Source organism: Polypterus senegalus, chromosome 2 (assembly GCF_016835505.1).
Source record: "Polypterus senegalus isolate Bchr_013 chromosome 2, ASM1683550v1, whole genome shotgun sequence".
Taxonomy (NCBI): Eukaryota; Metazoa; Chordata; class Cladistia; order Polypteriformes; family Polypteridae; genus Polypterus; species Polypterus senegalus.
This window is the reverse complement of record NC_053155.1, coordinates 116,844,353-116,869,177: the sequence shown is the minus strand read 5'-3', so window position 1 is coordinate 116,869,177 and position 24,825 is coordinate 116,844,353. Positions and strand designations below refer to the sequence as shown.

The window sequence follows — 24,825 nt, the reverse complement described above, 5'->3', positions numbered from 1 at the left end:
TTTACTAGATATGTGCTGCTAGGACAATCTCAGGCCAGTTGCTGTTGTCACAAATGTTCTTAAGAATGCCGATATTCAGTTGTGGCCTTGCTCTGCTTATTCTCCTGATCAGCAAAGCACAAAATAGACAAATTTTGTTTTGTATATACTTTTGCAAAGCTGATGCTAAACTCTTCACATACAGCTTTGCAAAACTTGCTGAAATTTTTTTTGATTGTGTTTTAAAGGACAAGTTTGGCATTTTGCAAATCAAGGTTTTGCTTACAACCTTTGTATATATTAATTTGCCACATGAAATTTTGTTTTAAAGCAAAGCTGCATGACGTTGGGAAAAACTGCAATGAGCGAGAAACTTGATGATGATGTGATAACAATAAATCAGAGATTAAGGCTGTGTACTGTGCAGTATCACCAATTGTATAAGCTGCCAATACAGACAATAAATTGAGATATTTTTATGTTTTTAAAAAGCAAAAATTATAGTCAATATTGCAAATAAGTAAACATGTTTTGTGCAAAAAGCAATAAGTGCTGAAAAATATTTACAAAAATAATGCTGTAAATTATTCTGTGCCGATAACACTACATTTTAAATAAATAAAACTACAAAAATCAGATTGAAGCAAAACTTCATCTTGGCCTTGGGGTTCCCAGACAGGAACTAAAAGCTTTTCTTCCTGTGTCAATGATTGACCGGTTAGCGCTTCAAGAATTATTTGTTGTAGCAAAACTCCACAGTTTGCTGTGAATTCAATTTTAGGCAGGTCATTACCACTTTTTACCTTAACGTTACGCAGTACCATTTGAATGCTCCAATAACAAAATCTGGAGTTGTGAATTTCTGCCTGCCAATGGCTAGTGACTCTGTTGGGATTCCATGTGGGAACAGGATAATATACCAGGCCTGTAGTTTCAGAAACTAATTGGCTATATACACCAGATGTCTCAAGCAAAAAGTAGCCTCAGAAGATTGCGAGTGACTGCATAGTTACTATTTTCCTATTTTTGTTGTTGCTGTTATTATTTCATTATTATTATTATAACCGTTGCTATTATTGATTTACTAGGTGTGTGACCCGGTTTCAACCAAAACTTTTTCTAAGTCAACGCACCTCAGTTATAGTGCCATTGTTTAATCAGGCGCATCAAAAGTACTATGTAACAAAGTACTTTTTCTGTATAAAATATTTGTATTTTTTTTTAACCAGGGATTAAGATTATTAAAGTTCACTTAAATTGCTTACTGTTGAACACGCTACATACAGATCTCGGTGGTGCTGGTGTGAAAGAGACAGAAGGAAAAGCCTATTTTAAAGGACATTACCTATAGTAATATTCGGTAATGTTACAAAGTTGATTTAAGTTGATTTCATTCAAAGGTAAAAACTGCAAAAAAATTTGACTCTACGTCAGCATCAAATTCTAAAACAAGTACTGCCTCACAGCATACAGTAGGTTTGAATAAATTTCTACCAGCAAATAAAGCAAAAGTTACCAATTACTTTTTACACAGTCAAAAGCATCATCCTGTTTTCTCTTCTTATCACATCTCTCTATTATAAAAAAAAAAATCCTGGGAGAGAAAGACAGGAAACGAGACCTAATCTTCAAGTTAAGATCATGGAAGACGCTTAAAAGACCCGCAAGACCAAAGAGAATGGCCACGGAGCATCTCGCAGGGACCTTAAACATGAGACTTTGTGCCAAGAGATTGACCCAGAACCATCTCACAATGATGTAGAACATGAGATTCTTGAAGGCACACCCTACTTAAAACCAATATCAAATAAGACCACAGGCAACAAAACATTCAGTCATGAGAAGAATTTGAGCACACACAGATCCAGCGTCTCAGCGCATATAAAGCGTATAAGGACAAAACGTAATAAATGAAACGTCAACGACTAAGCGAAGAAGAAAGCAGCGTGGAGAAAAGAGACTCAAAAGCATTGGAGAGAAAAAACAGCAAAAAAGAAAAAGAATAATGTAGGTGCAAATTCAGAAAATAAGTAAAGTAATTATCAGCCCGGAACAAGTGGAATTGAAAAAAAGCACTTCCAAACGGGCTTAGAATTAAAAGACAGAGAGTAAAAGACAAAGTAGAACTTCATAAAGACGTTCACAAACGTTGGCGCTATACACATGCAGAGCAGGTTAGAGATTATGGAAGCAGTGGAATTCGAAAGGCTCAAAAAAAAAAAATGTTGGCGCGATAAACATGTGGAGAAAGTTAAAGAATATAAAAGTAGGAAAATTACAAAGTATAAAAAAAAAGAAAGTAAAGATTGCAGTAACACAAACAAAAGGAAATTATTGCTCGAAAAAGGGAAAATAATCACGGACCAGGTGTCACTGGAAAAAAAAGCAGGACAAAGAGAGGTCAGAAATAAAACAGTAGAAAACAAAGTAAAACATCAAAGAGGTTAAAAAACAAGGGGGACAAACACATGCAGAGCAGGTTACAGATAATAAAAACTGGAATTCAAGAGACTCAAAAAAAACGTAGATGCGAAACACATGCAGAGCAAGATACAAAATATGAAAGCAGAACAAGAACGACAGTGTTAAAACAAATAAAGTAAACATCGCATTAGCGCACAAAAAGAGAAATTATTGCTCGGAGCAATAACGAAAAGGCGACTAGAGATCGAATATATGGACATAGGTGATATGTCAGAAGTATGTAAATATTGAAAGGCTTTGAGGTTTAAGTCAGAGAATTTCAAAAACGTGGTTTACATCCCATGCATTTATTGGTTACTTTGCAAAAAAAATTATTAACTGTTGATGATGTAGATCATTTTGTCTGTGCTAAAATTCCAAACAGAGAAACCTATCCTGAATTATGGTACAAAGTCATTAAACCCATGTCTCAATGACCTCATTTAAAAGATTCAGCATATTGGGACTCCAAAGATTCCAAATATTGTTTTTACAAAAGTTCAGAAATAAAAGTGAAACTAATGAAACAGCATAAATTCAAAGGAAAAAAAAATCTTAAAAGTGTGTATCCAGAAAAGCAAACACGGGGGTTAGCGAGCAAGCAGGGGGGCAAAGGCCCTAGTTCTGAAAAAAACAATCTCTACCAGCAATAGAAAATAATGACGCTACATTCTGTTCAATCAAGGCTTAGCTTGGGTTTTTTTTTTTATATTTCCTCTGTTTTTTTTTTTTTCTCCGAAAACCACTTGACGTGATTGTTCATTAGTATTGCAAATGTAATGATGATATGCAGATGAACAGCAGTGTTGGCTTTTTCAAAAAAATGTGGTGTAATTTTTCCCAGTTTTTGTAACTGTGCTCATTTCACCAAAGGATGCCCCCCATCCCCCAAATAATTTAACTATGTTAGATTCATGAAGGAGAAAATTCCCTCAATCTTCAAATCCTGTCTGAGGGTCATGTGAATTTCCCCTTGGGATTAATAATCTATCTATCTATCTATCTATCTATCAAGGAACTTAAGCATGTAAAACTGGGTCCCAAAGGCATAAAGGTTGAAAAATTCTACTTAACAATAAACAGCAAAACAATGAAATTGTTATCCCAACATTGGTTAAGGGAGACAGGAAAAAAGAGGAAAAAAAACATGCAAAAAAAAAAAACCAAACATCTCAGTTGCTACCTATAATAATAAGCTGCTTTTATTCACTGCTGCAAACAGCCTTTATCTGTTTAAAATTATCATACACCCATTTCTCTGTGAGATCACCCTCAGTTGTGCCAAAACAGGGGATGCATTTCATTAGAAGGCACCATTTGCTACAGCATTAACAACAAATATCAACAAATGAAAAAAACACATCAGTTTATTATTTTCTACCACATCACCACACTTCAAACAAATCAGATAAGGCATTTTGATATTTTGGGGTACTTAGTTTTTCTTTTGTGTTTTTTTTAACCCGCTAAATACTGATATATTAGAATATTCTTTCATAGTGGATATTTACTGACACAGATATATCATCCTGCCTAATTTCAACTTTTTAGATAAATGGAAAAAATTGGTTTTGTTGATGAGCGAGTCACTCAACTTGGCACTGTACACATAGACTATTCAGAAGGTTAATATTTCAGTCCAACAAGAATTGCATTTCTTTTTTCCAATCAGTATAATTAAACACTGGCTAGCTAAATACTGGAATACTGCTCCTTTTTCAGAAAATTAGCTAATCACCCTATTTCATTACCATTATGACAGAAGAATACACATTAATTGAGTTACTTACAATTTTTACGTTAAGCATAGAGACTCCATGGTCATGCAGCTCATCTTCAAACAATAAAACTTCTTCAAAGAAAACAATTTGTTCTCTCGTTTTTAATTTCTCCATATCAATTCTGTCAGATGTAGGAATAACCTGTAAAGAAAGAGAGGTTGGCTTGATCACATTATATGCATCCAACCATTTACAATAATTGCATACAAGATACACAATCCAAAAAACAATACTGCAACAAAATATAAAAAATTGTTTTGTAAAGTCTTCTTAACTTAGCTTTTTCTTAAGAAATATACAGTTGACCGACTATAAAAACAGATCACTTTTTACTTTTATAGGGATATTCCTAATCTTAATATAAAGTCTTAATATTTTTTAAATGAGAATTTCTTCCCAGTGATCAATATAAAAAATACAAACTGTAGCATGTCAAAATTAACACAAAACTGCCTACAGTTCACACCCTTGCTGCTGCTAGGCCAAGTGCATTCTAAATAGTAAATTGCACTTTTAAATCCAAGGTCTTGATCCTCTAATAAAAGACTGGTTTGTCGTTTGCAGTTAAGTGGTCAGAAGTCACCTGACGTGCAGGACAGAGATTACCATGAGAAAAAAACTGGTTTAGTGGCAGCATTTTTACAGATAGTGTACAGAAACTTAGTGAAACAGAAGTCAAGTCCTTGGACAAAACTTTCATTTTATCAATCAGTTTATATTCCCATCCTTACATAATGTCTTAAGGTCTGGATATTGGCCAAAAGAATGAGATCATAGGCACAAGTAAAAGAAATACATTCTTGTGCAAAAATGATGGGCTCACTCTCCAGAACAGGAGAAGGAACACAGCAATAAAGGTGTATCTCAGACCAGAACTGCTTCTTCTCTGGATCAAGAATTGCCAGTTGTCGGTCGTTGGGAAGTTAACTAGATAGTCATAATCCACTGTAAGAAAACAAAAACCAAAACTAGTATACAAGGTGCAAAATTCCAATGAAAAACTGAATGAGGTTACTTGGGATAGAGTGGCCTGGTTATTCCATCTCAGCAGGTTGTCATCGTGATCCACAACCAGGAAAGGCATTTGTAAATTTGTGTTTTTACTTTAACATCACACAGTTTCTTGTGCTGGCTGATAAATATAGCAACGAGTCCCTTGTAACTGCATTAATTGATAACTGGTTATGTAATGTTTAAAAAAAGGAAAATTGTTTATAACAGTGCTGCATTTTGGATGAAAAATTATCATACACATAAAAGACCAACTACTTATTGCCTGTCTGTCAGTAACACCACAGATACATTTTGGAGATTCTGTTTGTGATATTATCATCTGAGGATAACAACATGCTAACTATCTGACATATCACCAAGATGCACAGAATATCAGAACTTCCAATTTTCTTAACTGCAAATTACACAAATGATAGTGAACACTTCAGAGTGCACTGCCTCTGGTACTCTTAAAGAATACACAGTTTACTGCTTAACAGTTGATTTTCTGTGGATTAAACTAATATTTGTGATTGGCAAAAAGGTGGGGTTTCAAGAGATAATAATTTCTCTCTCTCCCTATGCATATTTAGCTGAACAGGAGATATAGCAACAGTAACTGTAAAAACACAAATGTGGCATGCAAATAGTAAATGGAACTGTGATGTTTTAGCAATAAAATTTTATATTGTATTAAGTCCATCTTCCTCCCCCGAGGAATAGCACACTGTTTTAAATTTCTTATGGACTCCCATTTCCTCTCATCATTGTGAAAGTATTGCTGATCAGAGCTATACTGTATAGTGAATTATAGTGAATGTTGAGCCACTTAGTGCATCTTAACAGTACACAGTGCCAATACATACATTTTGATTCAATTTTAACTGCCAATCTCTACAACACCACCATTGCTGGGCACCATAATTCTGCTTCCAACTATGTTTTAAAGAGCTAGAAAGCTATAATATTCTTCAGTGTCTCACATTTCTATTATAGCCATTACTCAAACAAATGCTCAGTTGAATTGTTTCAAACAAAGACACTATTCGCCATGTCACGTTCAAGTCTTTTTCTAAAAAGACATAAAATTGTGATGAAAAAATACCTTTCTAATGGCTTTGATTTTAAATGATAGATATTCAGCTGCACTTCAAGAAGATGTCCATGTTTGACTACCAATACATGCCGATTGTGGCACTGGAGAGTGGCAGTATGTTACATGTTTGTCAGATGTGTCAGTAAGATTTTCACTGTACTCAGTACTCCTGATAACTCTGCCTGTTGCCACTGGATTATTACAGCATGCATATGTGCCAGCGAGACAGAATATTGAGCATGTACAGTACATAGCCAGGGAGTAAAGTGGCACATTTATCAGTTTCAGTGGTGGAATACCTGCTGCAACTGGTTGCAGCACCTGATGATTTTCAATATACTTCTAACAGCTCACTCAACACTGTTAGATGGACCCCTTACTGTCACACATTTAAGAAACTGCATGAATTTGAAACACATTGCAAGGAGGACCAGGCAACCTACAAAAAATTAAAGTACTAGCAAAAATTTGTGTACCCTTCAAGCACTGCACGTAGCATGTAATCACATGGCATGAACTGATGTTATAGGCACCCATACTGCTTATTCAGGCAAGGCTTGTGGTACAACTGGAGCCTATCACAGCAATCATTCGAAGGGTGCCTGGCCGAAAAAACACCCAGACAGGATGCAAGTTAATCACAAGGTAAACACACACACACGCACACCCACACACACAACACAATAGGGCCAATTCAGCAGTGTCTTTTCACCTACATTTAATCTCGATGACATTTAGTGGGTTCAGTACAAATGCTTTGACACAGAGTGGGATATCCTTCCTGCCTCACAGTGCCAGGTTCTACATGGAGTCTACATATTCCCTCTGTGTATTTATGGATTGATTAGCATCAATGTCAGTGAATTTGCTCACTCAAAACACAATGTGCCCAGTTCTTTTATTACGACATCTTGTATCAAAATAGTTAATAATTGGTTTGTGGTGCTTTAGTGTACTCTATCTCACTCTCTCTCACTTTCATTTTCTTTTTTGATAATATGTGGGCAAGATATGCCACATAACAGGTGGATTGGCTCTTTCAAAAGTCTAAGACTTGAAATTATGTTTTGTTGCTTCCCTTTAACTTTATTGTATGTAATGTTATTTTCTTCAAATAACATAAGATAATATAATAAAAAAGTGTAAGACCTTAACTAAAAACACAAAAAATTGCAATTGTTTCAGTTCAGATTTTGGAGTACAAACTACAATGAAATTCATATGTGATCTTTTCACTGTGCACCCACTCGATGTACATCTAGCTCTGGAAGCTAAAATAATGGCATATAATGTAATGTCCTGGAAGGGATGTTCAGCATTCGGTTGTGAAAGCTCTAACCACAAGGAAGAATCTCTATACCTTGAGAAAATGGGACCAAGAATTTGTGATATAATAATTATTTCTAGCATCCATCTGTTATCTCAATAATGCCTCATAAATACAGAAGCCATGTTTTCTTAGATCAAAACCTGTGATACATTTGCTAAACTGATGTATTTGGGTAAATTTTATGACTGTTCTTCTTTCTCCTTTGGACCCCAGTACCCTAAAGTCCCATTGTAAACTACAAGAACAGAGCAGATATCATATATATATATATATATATATATATATATATATATATATATATATATATATATATATATATATATAATCAATATCAATCAATCAATCAACATTTATTTATATAGCACATATTCATACAAAAAATGTAGCTCAAAGTGCTTTACAAAATGAATAGAGAAATAGAAGAGACAATAAAAGATAAACATAAGTCAACATTAATTAACATAGAATAAGAGTAAGGTCCGATGGCCAGGGTGGACAGAAAAACAAAAAAACTCCAAAGGCTGGAGAAAAAATAAAATCTGTAGGGGTTCCAGACCAAGAGACCGCCCAGTCCCCTCTATATATATATATATATATATATATATATATATATACTAATAAAAGGCAAAGCCCTCACTCACTCACTGACTGACTCACTCATCACTAATTCTCCAACTTCCCGTGTAGGTAAACGGCTGATATTTGGCAGGCTCATTCCTTACAGCTTACTTACAAAAGTTGGGCAGGTTTCATTTAGAAATTCAACACGTAATGGTCATAACTGGAACCTATTTTTCTCCATATACTGTAATGGACGTTAGCTCGATATCTGTGACATCATCACGCCTCCCACGTAATCACGTGAACTGACTGTGACTGCAGTACGTTTTCACACAGGGCCATGTAGGTTTGGATTTTTTTTTCTCCCTAAATAATAAAAACCATCATTTAAAAACTGCATTTTGTGTTTACTTGTGTTATATTTGACTAATGGTTAAATGTGTTTGATGATCAGAAACATTTTGTGTGACAAACATGCAAAAGAATAAGAAAACAGGAAGGGGCAAATAGTTTTTCACACCACTGTACCTGTGTGTATATATGTATATACACATACATATACCTGTGTGTATGTTTGTATGTATGTGTATATTATATACTAGCAAAATACCCACGCTATATATATGTGTAGACTGATTATAACAGCTTTTTTATTAAAGACGAAAACAACTTCGTGACGCTGCCGCCAAATACACAAAACAATTACTTTGACAATCATGTTACGTTATTTTCAAAATGTTTCCTTTTCTTTACTTCTTTAACACACTACTTCTCCGCTGCGAAGCGCGGGTATTTTGCTAGTATATATATAAAATTCTTTTCGTGTTTGAAACGGAAATTAAGTATGACCATGCGAAACGGAAATTAAGTATGACCATAGAACATAATACAGGAACTAATCACTTCGTTTGTGGAAACCATTCTTATATCGTCTTTATGAATTGTTATTATTTGTGTGACAGTTACTTTACTGATATTGAAAAGAAGTAAACACAAACACGCCGATCTATCCCATAAAAGTGCGCCCCGCGTCGCCCTCTCCCAGTCCTCCTCTCTGGATTCCAGCGCTGATAGAGTTCAGATAGAGAAGTTTTATTTATTCGTCCAGGTGACTGTTGCGGAAACTGCCACATTATAACTTTTTTTCTAATTGGCAGTACTTGATAGTAGAAGAGATGAGGAAAACAGCTTTGTGTTTTTCTACTTTTTAACTGTGCCAAGCTGTAAACAATGTGAAGACGACACCGCCTTCAGCGACGAAGGGTTGTGAGAACAAAGTGTACACTCGAAGGTGCGGAATGTCAGGCTGCTCTGCTGAGTCGAGAGCTTCGCAGTTTAGGCGGCGTCCTCTCTTCTCAAACTGTTTGTGACACTTCGAGTGCCCCGTCGGCTCCTGGGAGAGTGGAAATCTTTGCGAATGGCACCGATTACACTCATCAAAGCAGGACTCCCTTTGTAAACTGCGCTTCACGACTAGTTACTGTCCCTTAAAGTAAGTTCAGGTCACTAAAACCCCGCAACATTCAAGGTTGCTTTTGTGATAAATTCTTTTAAGAAGATGGAGGGTTTACATCTAAGAAGATGTACCGACCTCTTCATGTTAAGTTTTGGATTTGGGAATTGTTTGGACCTTCTGCCTGTTAAGCACGCAAGGGTAGCGTCCACATTTCTCAGAATCATTTTTCTCTTAAATCACAGGCACATAGTGCAAGGTTGTCAGGCAGAAATTTGCAGGATCGCATAGAAAATGTAATTTTTATACCACAGCGGTCGTGTAACACCTTTCACAAGGGATCTGCTACCGAGAGATGATCCAAATACATTTAAGCTGCTGCTAGTGCTACTTACCTGTTGTGTTATAGCGCCTTTAAAATGTACTTTACCTGAAAGCACCCCAGTGCTGCTCAATGTATCTTTACTTCTTACATGTTAATGTTTTACTGTTTAATAATTAATTTATATACTACATTTTATTTTTTTCCCTTGCACTCAGTGAGCGAAGCCACTGGGTAATCAGCTAGTTTTAAAATAAAAAAGCTTCAATTTAGAACACAATTTGAGGTTGAAAATAAATATATATCACAATTGTGAAGAAATAACTTCAGCTTGACAAGTGCCAAACTTATCCTTAAGTGTATTTGCAATCAAGTAAGACAGAAAACAAGTATTAATTAATCATAATGCTGGAAAGAATAAATATACAATATTATTCATTTTAAAAAAATGCATAATTAAGTAAATGTTACAGAACTGTTTATGTTTTTTCCTGCATGAAATTCATATTATGCACAGCTGGGCTACAGAGTTTAAATTTATAAAGCAATAAATCAAAAATACCTTCAACTTTAATTCATCTCCAAGCAAAGTACCTTTGTAGTCTGTTGTAAACGTCCAGTCATACCGTTTAACCACCTCTTTTGAGTGTTCACAATCTGATCTAAACAGTAAAGAAACAGACAAAATACTCAAACAAATCTGTCAACTAACTGTTAACAAATCATTCAATAATATATCAAAATTTTATATTGTCTATGCAGCAGTGAGTATGGGCATGTTAAGTGTAAACTGTATAGCATAGCATGTCCTAAAAAGGACTGGCATCACACGCATAATTGCTTTCTGTATTGTTCCAGCAGAATCAGAACATGCTCCAGAATCTGGCAGCACTGAATAAATTAATGACTACTAGTAGGGATGTTTTCCATTTCCAGGAGTCTATGTCTGAATTCAACCCTACCAATGTCTGTTAGGCATTTGTACAGTCTTGCAATGTCTGGATTTTTTTTCCCCCTAGTACTACACTTTTTCTCCCATAAAATAAAGATGAGCATGACAGTGTAACTATGCAATTGCAAATTAAGCAATGAGTAAGTGCGATTGGTTTTGCTTGAGTGTGACTGGCAAGATAAAGGAACATAGCAAAATATTGTAGAAGAAAGTAGAATCATGGACCAGAAGATGAAAGTTAAGTCAAGAAACATGTTAAATTCATAAACCAGGAAAACCAGCCATTCTATAAATCAAACCTTAACAAAACCCTAGATCTTAGTCAAAACAATGTTGCCAAAAATCAAATACAACTAAAACTAATGTAGAAAACCAGAGCCTCAGTTTGACAGGGATTATCTGTGAACATACCAACATTTACACTGTAGAACTGCTGATGTTATGTATTGTAACCTTTGACCCGACTACCAAAATGATGGTGTAACAACAGTATCACAAAAAGGCAGCACTCAAAACAATAAAATGGTGTTGGAAAAAGACGTGAATAAACTAACTACATGAAAATAAAAGTGAAGCAGAATTAAATTCATCATCCTAAAGAACAATAAAACAAATCATTTAGAAATACAGATAGAAAAGAAATTGAAAGCAGCACAAGCACAACACATAGTGACTACATCTGAACCTAAATATATATTAAGCAGTGTCAGAAATTAGATTTGTGAATGGGTTTACTGATCTTAAATATAATTAATGAATAAGAATAGGCCATTACTCAGCTTGAGTTAACCTGTTTACCTATATGGTGCAAGTAATGCTAAGTCTATTACAACACAAGTCATTAATACTTACTAATTATGTTGTAAATAGAATGTTGACATCTTCAAAGTCAAGATGCTCAGCAATGTAAAAATCACTCTACGCTATGAATGTTAATAAAATATTTCACAAAAAGGGTTTTTCATAGCTACACTGAATGCTAGAAGAGATACTTTTTGCGGGAGTGGTTGCAATCTGCAAACAATCCATAACTTCTTGCATTCCTATGTGTTCTAGACAGAAAATTTTGACAGCTTCATATACTTAAGTCCACAAAAAACAAAATTTGAAAGTTCAAATTTCCATCCTCCTCTTACTTGAAACTATGGTCGTGTGTGAAACATGCTCTCACTTGAAAATGTAGAAAATAATTTTGCACAGCTCAGACCAAAATGAAATCACACATACAGATCAGGTACAGATGAGCAGATGTATAATTTAATCTTTGAGAATGAAATGCTAAAGGTTGTTTGGGGATTCGCAGAGCATTACAGTGAGATAAACATGCATGAGGCAATTCAGAAAAATTGGAGGCATTTTTCATATAATGTTTAGTGTTTCTGCCCTGTTCATTATATCTACTTTTTGGAAAACAAACGGACGGAGTTAGAGTGAGGTTATGCTTTTCTCCATTTCAGGTCCTCGAGGAAGTGCTTCCCAAGGAACACAGTACTCTGTCAATATTGCTGCAATGTCCTTCATTGCCATCCAATATTGCCTCTAGTCTTTTCCTGACAGACATGCTGCAGGCTTAATTAACCATTCTTCTGGCCGCATCACTACTCTCCATGCAATAGACCAGAAACCCAATAATGTGGGTGAGTAACCCCGACCTCCTGCCATCCAATGTCGAGGCCACTGTTTGCCAGCCTGTGCAATGTGCTTCACAGTTAACAGAGCTCTCCGTTGTCGTTTTCCTGTACAGCTCTTCCTTCCTATAAGCAAGGTGGCATGCACATGCAGCTGTTTTCCCAACCAGGAATGCCACGTGCTGCCACATGCTTTGAGAAAGACCTCAAACTCAATTTTGTGCCAGAGGTAACTAACACAACTAATTCAGGGGTTGTGTTATGCGTGTCATGGCATAAGCTCTTGACTGAGAGTAAATTCAGTGGTTTATGGGTTTTTGTATGACAGACAACCCTTAACATTTTATATACAAATAGATAGTTTGCTAAATATAATAGCAAGGTTCAAAAAAGCAAAGACTAGAAGTTTAATTTCAATATGCATGTACAGAAAATGTTTTATCATTAGGAAAGATAGCTAAAGTTATTTTTGTAGACTACTGAAAACATTCAGTTTAAGCAATCTTCACCGACTGCTGGAATTAAACCATTACCCTTTGATTAAAAGCAATGTTTCATTATGAGTGGAGTTTGAATCTTTTTTTTTTTGTTTTTTGTCTGTTTTTCTGCTTTTTTTTCTTTGTATTTATGTTTTTCCATTGCTTTCATTGTAATTATTTTTGAATTTGAAATAAATAGTTGTACAAGGTATGTTACTATAATATGTTAGATCTGTTAAAAGCCACTGTTATGGTTTTGGAAAATAAAATAATTAAAAAAAAAATGCTTTACAGCTTTCAATATGTTTATTTCCTGATGTACTTAAATAAATGGATTTTTGCAAGGGGTCCTAGTCTGTGCCAGTAGCACTCTTAAATCAGGTCAATTTAACTCCTTCACCCTTAAATGGTTTAGACCACATATGCAGATACAAACTTACATTAACCGATATTGGAACAAGAGATTGGATTATGGAAAGAAAAGAAAAAAAAAAGTATTCAAAGGAAAATCTACATAAGCAGAGAATCATTAAGCAGACTTCACACAGAAAATGTCTGGGGTGGGATGTAAATCCAGTTAGTGTATATAAAATTCTCACACACACTTAATCGAATGCAAAGCCCCATAATCTATCCTGGAAATACAGAGTGTAAAACCAGAACTAACCCTAGAGTGAAGTACCAGTCCACTACATGCCCCACTCATGCACCAAACCACACTCACAAGTGGCCAATTTAGAGTCATCAAATAACTTATCATGCACTTCTTTGTAATGCAAAAGGACAAACTAATTTCCTAGACAAAACCCCCATGTACACATGGGGAATGCAGACAAGCTTCAAACAAAAAGTGACTAGGCATGTTGTCAGTCAGAAAAAAATATAGGTAATTTGCTTAAAATTATTCAATCCAAGTTTATTGTTCTTTAAGCTGGTAAACATATGCCAAACAATGTACTCCACATTACACTAACAAGAAACAAACAATGTGTAGTGCAGTGTATATGAAAACATGAAAGTAAATAAAGAACTCCACAAATTTATGTCTACAACTCTATCTTATTTTCACCTTTATATTATTTATATAAACAAATTAGATCTTCCCTGTGGGTGCCGCACCCTATGTAGAAACTACAGTTTGTGGACTGCTAAGATCCAATACCTGCATCCATCTGAATATATCATGTTTGCACCTGCATCAGGTCAGGAAGAGCGTGCACTGGTACAGCTCATTGCTGCACCCACCACACGACAAAACAGCTTGAAATCCCAATTGGCAACCTCCCTAGGCAGACGCGCAGTCCAGTCCCACTATCCATGAATGACCATTTATCTGCCGCAGCCAAGTGTTACGAGGGTGTCCCTTTGGCCTGGTCCAGCTGCTTGGGTCCTCAACAGTTAGGATCCTGAGCCATATCACCCTAAGGGGAACTGCGCCACATGGCCATAACTGACAATTCATCCCAATGCAGGAAATGCACCTCATTTGGGACTCCGTGAGCAACCATTCATTTGACACAAAGTCAAACCAGCCAAGGATTCCCCAAAGAGACACATTATCAAAGGAGTCCAGTCCTTGTCTCAGGTCACTGGATAGCATCCATCTCTTGCAACTATATAGCAAAACAGGAGGCACCAGGACTCTAAAGACTTGGACCTTCGTCCTTTTGCAAAAATATAGAGAGCACCACACACCCCTTTCTTATGACCCCACACGCTCTTCCAATCCATCTACTGATTTCATTGGAAGAGACACAAAAGACACCATATGAATGTTGCTTCTGAGGTAAGTAAATCTTTCAATGCGGTCAACACTCTCTCCACAGACAGATATATTTCTGATTGCTGTGCCTAAGAGGTCATTAAAGGCCTGGATCTTGGTTTTTATCCAGGACACTCGCAAGCCCAGACACTCAAACTCCCCACTCTCAACAGTCCCTATCAGAGTTTCCATTGACACTGCGAAGATTACAGCATCGTGAGAAAAGTCAAAAGTCAGTGAATCTTTCTTCATCAATAGATGCCCCACAGATGCTGGACCCCACAACCTCACCTAAAACCATGTCCATGCAAGTACTATACAGGGTAGGAGTAAAAACACACCCCTCCCTGACAAACCCCAGAATCATCTGGGAAAAACACAGAGGTTCTGCCTCCAATCTGCACAGCACTCAACAGTAGCAGCAAACATGCCAGCCAAGATATCCAGCAGCATCGGGGGGAGATCCTGCAAAGTCTCAGGATATCCCACAGAGCAGCTCGATTAACTGAGCTGAACGCTTTACAAAAATTAAAAAAGGCTGCAAAGTAAATCTGCCGATATTCATGTTTGAGCTTGATGAGAATGCTCAGTGTGAGGATGCAGTCAATGGCAGACTTCTTATGTATAAAACTAAGCTGCTCTGGTCACTGGTAGGTGAGCAAGTGATCACAAATCCTATTGAGAAGGATCCTAGTGAGGACTTTACCCAACACCGAGAGCAGCGTTATCCCACTGTATTTGCTGCAATCCAGGTGATCACACTTCCCTTTCCAGATAAGAGTCCTGTTTTTCAGTCAGTTTGATGCCTGTCTCCGAAATGGAAGCAAAGATTGCTTGGAATGCAAGGACGACAGCCTTACCACCAGCCTGGAGAAGATTCAGCCAGGGTACCACAGATCCCTGCAGCCTTCCCTATATATATCACAGCTAATTGGAGGATCAAACTCAAGAACCATGGGATTATAGCTGTCCAACATCCGAACTGGAGGATCAGCTGTAAACAGTTGCTCAAAGTATATATATATACAGTGGTGTGAAAACTATGCATGTTTGTCACACAAAATGTTTCTGATCATCAAACACATTTAACCATTAGTCAAATATATATCCAAACCTACATGGCCCTGTGTGAAAAAGTAATATATATGCCACACCTGTTTCAATATATATATAGCTAGACATCATCAAAGAAATATATATAGCTTTGGGACTATATATAGGATCACAAAGACCCCAGGACAACGTCTAAAGAACTGCAGGCCTCACTTGCCTATTATCAGTGTTCATATATATCCAAGGCGCAAACCACTATATATTTTGCTAAGAAACATCTATATGGGAAAATATATATCTGGCGTAAAAGGAACACAGCATTTCAGAAAAGAACATCATATATGGTCTGGGGTTGTTTTGCTATATAGATGGAATATATATGTCCGGCCATCTGTCTATATGATATATATCACCTCTGAATGGCTATATATATATATATATATGAGATGCTATGGCATATAGGCGGTTCATGCTAGAAAATATATATATATATATATCTCTAATGGCCCAACCAGTTATTATATATAAAACCATATTTAAAACTGCATTTTGTGTTTACTTGTGTTATATTTATATATATATATATATACCACTGTATATATATATATATATATATATATATATATATATATATATATATATATATATATATATATATATATATATATATATATATATATATATATATATATATATATATATATATATATATATATATATATATATATATATATATATATATATATATATATATATATATATATATCTCTATATATATATATATATATATCTCTGGTTCAGGCTTGCTGCACATTACATAGATAATTTTTTTATTCATTTAAAAATTTCTTTACTATACAAAAAGAATTTAAAGATTTATAACTTAAAAGCTAAAGGCTGATACCTGTACATACCAAGAAGCTGGCACAGTGGTTAGTGCCACTGCCTTAAGGATTCCTGGATTTGAATTTCTGTGAAAGAGCACTAAATTGATTCTGTTTAAGTGTAAAGAGATGGATACTGTCCTGGTCACAGTACTGCTGGGATGGGGCTGCTAGTATACCTGAACTGGATTAAGCATGTTTGAGAATTTCATGTTATGTTTTTAACATATACTGTATACCTGGCTATACTTTTGGTTAAGAAGCTGTAGTGATACATAGTGTAGTCTTCACAATTTGAATAAAATTGTATTTGGTACTTTTAAGTCAAACTCCAGAACCAGCTTTATCAAATTACATGTCAGTGTTCCACTTACCTACTTTCTTGCCATTCCTGTGCGCAGGCCACTTTCACTGAATCCTGCAAGTTGTTCACACATTGCAGGGCATCTTTAGCGTTAAATTCAATTCCAAAGCTATCTTTGTGCTGTATTCTTAAGACATTATCACCAAAGAGCATTTCTGGAAGTGAAGCCATTTGCATTTCATCTGCTAATCTGTCAAAAAAAAATTAATGGAAATGCAAAAATTAATATGTTTATTTGGATACATTGCAACTGCTTACACACACATATAAAGTTTTACATATAAGTGCAGAGAGACAAATGACTTGCTTAGGGTCACACAGTAAGTTGAAAGGTTGGACAAAGCTATCACTGTGGTTTAAAGTAAAGTGACTTAGTCACTGCAACACACTGCCTACATGTCTGATGCATATTAACGGATCACTGTTCTTTACTGAGCATAAACTTTTTAGTTTATCATCATGTACAGCATATTTCCCTGACAAATAACCCACCCTTCTTTTTAGGGTGTTATCTAATATAGATTTTAAAATGTTATTATTGGTCAGATTTCATATTTTAAAGGCCACAAAAAAAAAAAAAAACATTTCTAGGTCTTCCCAAAAGGATACAATTTGTTATGGAGTTGTGTCCTTTAGCATCTCATACAGTATATGTTTAACAAAAAGAATATAAGAATAAATACAGTACACCCTGATTACCTGGCAGGGGTCAGGACCAAGGCCGGGATGGATAAGAGAAAAGACAGATAACAGAACAGCTTCTTTAAAAATGATATAGAGTATATATAGAGAACACATATAGTAGATTACTTTAGCAAATAATCTTGTTTATTTAGAAAACAATACTGTATTTAAAAAAAAAAAGTACAGTATTAACAAAATTAATTAATTCATATAATATCGTAATAACCAGCGTAATATGTAAACACAACTCAAAGATACTTGAGTATTCAACATTTTACTTAGAGTCTTTGTTCCATAACAAACAGTGCCCTGTCTTATACTCCATTATCTGCGTAACGGAGAACACCTCCAGAACAATAAAAGAAAGTTTTCCCTTCCAAGCAGTTTATCTCCTCCCACTCACATTCTGTCTTTCTATATACCGCAAACACTCCCGCTTATTGTCTCATGAATCCCTACTCAAAACTTCTTTCCGCAGTACCTTCCTTTTTCTCCTAACTTCTCCTGTCAGTCATGTCCTAAAAGGTATGTCTGCCCCTTACAGAACAGAAGCTCAGTCCCAATACTTATACAGCATTCTACCCTTTCTGCTCCCCCACACCGCATCACAAGCTGCCTGCATGCCACAATATATTAACAAAAGATAATGGAATTTAAAAAGAAAATTACAGTACAGAAGAATATTAACATTAATACAGAATAAAATTACTGTCAGTGGTTTCCATTTTTGATACGTTTTTCAATTTTGTCATCATCACATTTGTTGTTCTTTGTAAACCGAAATTGAAGCACTTTTCGCAAATGTTTAATAATTTCAGTTTTTTGTGATAATTCCAACACCACACGCTTACATTTATCGGCCATAACAATGTATAGTAAATTAATTATAACAAACAAGAAAAGCTATAAAATGCTATTAAAACTGAAGGTACGTAACTGATACTGTGATTTCAAAATGTGGCATGATATGTGGTGCTGGGGAAGAACACTATGTTCAAGCACAAGGGAGAGTTTTTCCAATGTGCATAGCTCACAGCTTAATGCACAGCAGTAGTAATACAGTAATAAGTAGGTGATGGCATTGGCAATTTTTTTTTTTTTTTGGCCCGGATGGTTAACAGTGACGGACAGTGAATGGAATTACAGATAATCAAGGTTTTACTATGGTAATACTCAGAAGTGGGACTGGCCAGGACCTTCTAAATTACATGGTTGATGAAATGGTAATATTGTATTTTTTTCTTAATTTTGTAATATATTGCAATTTACTGTATATTTGAATTTAATTTGACTGAAGACAAAGCTGAAATCATATCCCTATAAGCACAAATGTTGCACTGTACCTAATCAACTTACTGAATTCATTCCACTTAATTTTAATTTGTTTTTGTTTCAAAAAGGTGGATAATGCCGTAACATTTACACTACATACTCCACTCTTCTTCATTACCGGTCAAAAACAAAACATTTAAATTAATCAGATATATCAAGCTTGTGCTGAAACACACTTATCTCAACCTACCCAAATCCTAATCCAACTGGACACTGGACTTTCTGACAAACCGTTTACAGGTAGTGACAATAGTTGGAAAGATTTTTTTCAAAATACTTTAAGCAGAGGTGTACCTCATGGCTGCTGTTTAAGCCCAAATGTCTTTTTTGTGCACATAAGTACTGCAGTTTTACCAATGACAATAACATAATATGATGCAACTGGCCTTACTCAAGAGGACAATGAAACAACTGGCAGGCAGTTAATCAGTGACCTAATTAACTGTGGTAAAAATAATGCCCTTGTTTAAAATGTCTATATGATGAAAAAACAATGAAATTGAACAAGTCAACTCCTTTAAAGGGAAACAGACATTTTTTTTCTATCTGTAATACCAAAAGTATTCTTTGATATGAGAGCTTTATAATAAAAAAAAAAATAAAAAAAAGTTTGCCAGATTTATGCTGAGAGTGCTGGATTATTTAAAGTGGATACATTGAGAAGTCAAGCAAAATGACACCTTTTATTGACTAACTGAACTGATTACAATGTGCAAGCTTTTGAGTTAAATGAGGCCCCTGTGAGGCCCATTCTTGAAGAACAACCTGCCTGAAGAAGGGGCCACAGTTGCCTCAAAAGCTTACACAATGTCATTTGTTCAGTTACCAAATAAAATGCATAATTTTGCTTGGCTTCTCATTGCATCCTAAATGGCTTACACTGTACAACAACTTACTACTACTACTGAAATGGACAGAGAATAGCAGTGTATGTACTTTGTGAGGTGTTTAAAAACTGGTAACATTCATTACAAAACACTGGTCAGTTTCTACCATGGTGCTATTGAGAGCATTCTAACTGAAAGTATTATGGTGTGGTACAGTGGTCAAGATGAATAAACGCATCCATCAGAGTGTGATAAGAATGGCAGTGCACATCACTGGAATGGAAACCGCTTTATTGGGGAACCTTACCATTATAAATGGCATAAACAAGGCTCATGAGATCACACCTTTATTTTTTTTTTCTTGTTCTTTTAAGGACATTAATTTCTTTCCTTTAGTTCATGAAGCTTTACTTGCCATTCAAAGTTAGATCAAATTTGGTCAGTGACATTGTGATCAAACAAAGTATATGGATGACTTTACAAACAAGGCACCTGAATACAATAAATGATTTTGGTGGTGGCTTCTGCTTTGCCTCTTTGTCTTTGACAACATCCAAGTTGTGAATGTTAAGATTCTTTACAAATCAGTCTTCAAGGCCTTCTTGAAGTTTAACTTGAATTGGAAAGTCCTAGATTATAGAAAGCCATAGTATTCGCTTTTTAATAACAATGTTTAGTATTAAGGCACTTCTCTGCTATTACACTGTCAGATTCAAGATTAATGTAAACACTCGACTTTAGCATAGACAAAGCATTTAAAATAGAAATCCCTGCTGTAGTGCTTACCTCAAAAACATCTCATCTACTGAAAAGCATTTTGTTATGCATGAACTAATAAAATGCATTGATTTAACACTCCAATGCATTATGCATCGTCAATCTTGGCACTGATATATGGAATACAATACCTATAAATGAATTTAACCCTTGGTGTGTTTCTATTTGTATTTTGTCTCTAGTTAATTATTTACTTCATTTTCACTAGTTCTCTCACAAAAATGCATGTCTTAAGTTACTTCAGCTAATTTTCAGAACAGAATTACCATTTACATACTCCATATGAGATGTCATTTCACTTGCCATGACTTTAAAATCTGGACTACATTTACAGGAAGAAACCCATACAAATACAAGGTTAACTTTCAAATGTAAAAATTCTAAACAGATGATCCGCCAGCTTGGAATCAAAAATGGGGTGTATGTGCCATAAGGCAAAACTCCAATTCAGTGCTTTTTTTTCTTAATCATTTCGGTGGAATAGTATTTCGATTATATTTTACAAAAAAAAAAAAAATACTATTAAAAAATTATTTTAATATATTGAGCATATTTCACCAAGATAAACAACACAATGTATTCAAACTACGTAGTACTTCTACATTTATGCTTAAACCTACTGTGATTTTTACTTTTAGAAAATATGCAAAATCTTTTCAGTTACCGAGTTATTTCATACCTTTCAATGTCTTTAGATTTCATTATATGCGTTTTCACAGCCTTAACCGTCCATGGCCCAAATATGAAATTTTGATTGCTGCTTTTAAATCCATGTGCCATTATAACTGGCAAATGTACCTGTAAGTTATAAAAATAAAAGAAATATATCATCATCATCATAACTTTGAAGAAAAACATGTATTACGGACAAAGTGGCGTTAATAATGTATTAAGGTAGACAGTCTTTCCCTTGTTACAATCAATCAAATTAGGTGTACAGCAGTTGATTTGTGAAAATATAATCTGCTTATGATCTAATAAATCGATGCAAACGGAGCTGCAACAGTACCATTGTAAAATGTTACATTAGAAATGTAACTTTAAAAACTGTGGTAAATACACTAAACGTGAAAAAAACAAGTAATATTTGTGCTGTCATCTTACATTATTAGTAACGCAGAATGTGTTACTCAACATGGGTGTTGTACGTCGATACAGGATTAAGGCACAGCGAACAATGTAAATGATAAACAATGTAATAATATGTGCACACTAATTAACTGAAAGGTAAAATATGTGTAGCACAATAATAAAAAGTAACATAACTAAATCACTCTGTTAATAAGAAACGCAGAACGGCATGAACATTTAAGTTGCTTTTGAGGGATTTCATATGAAAGGTAAATCTCATCCATGTATACAACAATTAATACATACTAACCCCATACCTTTGACTCTTTTAAAATGAATGCAACATAAACATAGCAAAGGAAAATCGAGGTACTAACGCAGCCTGATCCTTACCAACAGTACGCCTACAAATTCTGTCCGACAAGCCCTAAGACTATATGAACGAAATTGGGTTCCGTTGTTATCGCGGTGCTGGTTCAAGTGTTGGTTGGTTGAATGAATGTTCTAAAATATGTAAAAGTTAGTATGCATTGTTTCTACATATTTAAACCAAAGAGTAGCTTTTGGGTTAAAATAAAGTCGTCAGTTTTAAAGTCTTTCAAATGTTGCTGTTGTTGTAGCAACGACGACAAATCGTCTTCCTTGGAACACATTAAGTACGCTTTCAGGAGGGGGTTAGCGGATGGAGACAGGACTGCGGAGCTTTTTTTTTGGGTGAAGGACTCGAGGTACGGTGTCTGTTGAAAATCTGTAACACAGCGCAAAGAGGACATTTAACGACAAGTGTTCTTGTCATGTGCTGTTGAATGACATTCGTGACTCTTATGTTACAATCCATATTGTAAAGCACAGGTCCCGGACCCACAATATTGTATTAACAGTTGTTATGTTTATACTTCACTATGGAAATTACGGGGTACATTGAAGCAGATAGCACCAAAACATTTAATGTTCAATATTTCATAATGTTGAGGAAAATTAAGCAATTTACATTCATATTCCGTTCTCCCCGTGTCTGCGTGTATTTGCTCTGGTTTCCTCCCACAGTCCAAAGACATGCAGGTTAGGTTCATTGGCGATCCTAAATTGTCCCTAGTGTGTGCTTGGGTGTGTGTGTTTGCCCTGCGGTGGGCTGGCCATAGGGGCTTATGCCCTGCCAGGGATTTGTTCCTGCCTTGCGCCCTGTGTTGGCTGGGATTGGCTCCAGTGGACCCCCGGACCCCCGTAACCCCGTAGCGGGTTGGAGACTGACTGACACTCATAATCTTTTCTGCTTTCATTTTCATTTAAATTACTTTAATTAAATACGATATATGTATTTTGTCTTTCGATAAGCTGTCTAATACGGTGACCCCGAAGTGCAAATTACAACAAAACGAAGATTGTAAAGTTAAAAAAGTAACATAAAACGCAAACTAAAAAATAAGTTGAAAAGCAAACTAAAAACTTAACATCAAATGTAAAGTAAATATTCACATGAACAGCAAATTTAAAAAATAAAATGAAAATGCAAACTAAAAACGTAAAGCAAAAATTCCTTTGAAATGCAAACAAGAAACGAAAAGTAAAAATTAACTTGAAATGCAAACTTAAAATTAACATGAAACACAAAGTAGAAATTAGCATGAAATGCAAACTAAATCTTAACTTGAAAATCAAACTAAAAATTAACATCAAATGTAAAGTAAAAATTAACATGAACAGCAAATTAAAAAATAAAATGAAAATTCAAACTAAAAACACAAAGCAAAATTTACCTTGAAATGTAAACAAGAAATTAATGTGAAATGAAAAGTAAAAATTAACTTGATATGCAAACTTCAAATTAACATGAAATGCAAGCTAAAAATTAACTTGAAACACAAACTAAAAATTAGGGTGAAAACGGAAATGTAGTCACTAGAGAATGAGGCACTTGGTATTGACCTTAAAATTTAACATTTGAAAATGACATGAACACAGTAATTAAAGTAACTATTTAAACTAGCCGTAATTCATGTTTCAGCTGTCCACCTTCCAACAGCTGTCAGCACAGCAGATGATTTAGGAATCAATGCTTTAAGGGAATCTAAAAGATGACACAATGTTTGAAGAGTCATACGTAAGCAAATTTTGAATATTCAACCTGTTTAAAGGTCCAAAAGCTTAAAGCTTAAGGTTTATTGATAGTCTTATTCTCTTCCACCTTACACTCATAGTCTTATATACAGTAGAGTCCTTGCATAGATTTTCTAAACCTTGAAATAATCCATCCCTAAAGAGGTGGATGGAAAATATTGCAATACCTTCTTTTCTGTTTGCTATTAAATTTTTCCTGTTGAAATAAATTAGTGATGGTGCAGAATTTAAGGATTAGTTATTCCCAACTCTTTTGTATAACTGTAGTACTAGGGTGTTATACTATGTTAGCCACTATGGATGTAGTGAGAAGTAATCAGTCTTGCCTGAAGAAGATGCCTGAGTTGCCTCGAAAGTTTGCATATTGTAATCTTTTTAGTTAGCCAAAAAAAGGTGTCGTTTTGCTTGACTTCTCACTGTATCTCTTTAGTAAAGGATTTTTTCTGTCAACTATGGAAAGTTGCCTACTTTGATGAGTGTATTGCCTCATAAAATTTGTTTATCATCTTTGCATGGCCTGTCATTTGATACAAGACTACAGAGACTGATTTTAACCAAATGAGGTCAATTAACTTTGCTCTGGATATTTGAGAAAATCCCAGATGAAGTTGGCAAGTGTATGTCTGCACCACTTCTTCAGGTCCAGGAGGTAACAAAACATAGGTACTAAAGGGACAGCTCTAACGTTATACTGAGAATTATTAATTCTCAAAATGTGGCCAGTATACAGTCATTAGAGGACACAGAGGCTCGTTAAGTCACTGGCTTGCATAAACAGTTCATTTTTGCTCACAAAAAACTGTTTGTTAATAGTGCTCACCAAACTGAATTTTATTCAGTAAACACAGTGAATATGTCAGGTGGTAAACAATAGATTTTTTTCTATTTTAATATAAAGTGGTAAACAGATAAGAGT

The 24,825-nt window shown here is 35.1% G+C and overlaps 1 protein-coding gene across 4 annotated transcripts in view; it reads right to left on the bottom strand.

Moving 5' to 3' along the window:
- Positions 1–22,387, bottom strand: part of tiprl (TIP41, TOR signaling pathway regulator-like (S. cerevisiae)) — a 39,312-nt gene extending 16,925 nt beyond the window's left edge. For 2 of the 4 annotated variants that reach the window (XM_039744438.1, XM_039744442.1), the window contains exons 1-5: positions 22,109–22,193; positions 21,400–21,518; positions 17,111–17,290; positions 10,541–10,640; positions 4,233–4,364 (exon numbers count right to left, since the gene is read on the bottom strand). In XM_039744438.1, coding sequence (XP_039600372.1) covers positions 4,233–4,364; positions 10,541–10,640; positions 17,111–17,290; positions 21,400–21,500 — 513 coding nt within the window. In that variant the 5' untranslated portion in view covers positions 21,501–21,518; positions 22,109–22,193. Of the gene's footprint in view, positions 1–4,232; positions 4,365–10,540; positions 10,641–17,110; positions 17,291–21,399; positions 21,519–22,101 lie in introns of all 4 variants that reach the window. The other 2 variants (XM_039744439.1, XM_039744441.1) reach the window with 2 other exon arrangements.
- Between the last annotated feature and the right edge of the window lie 2,438 nt (positions 22,388–24,825).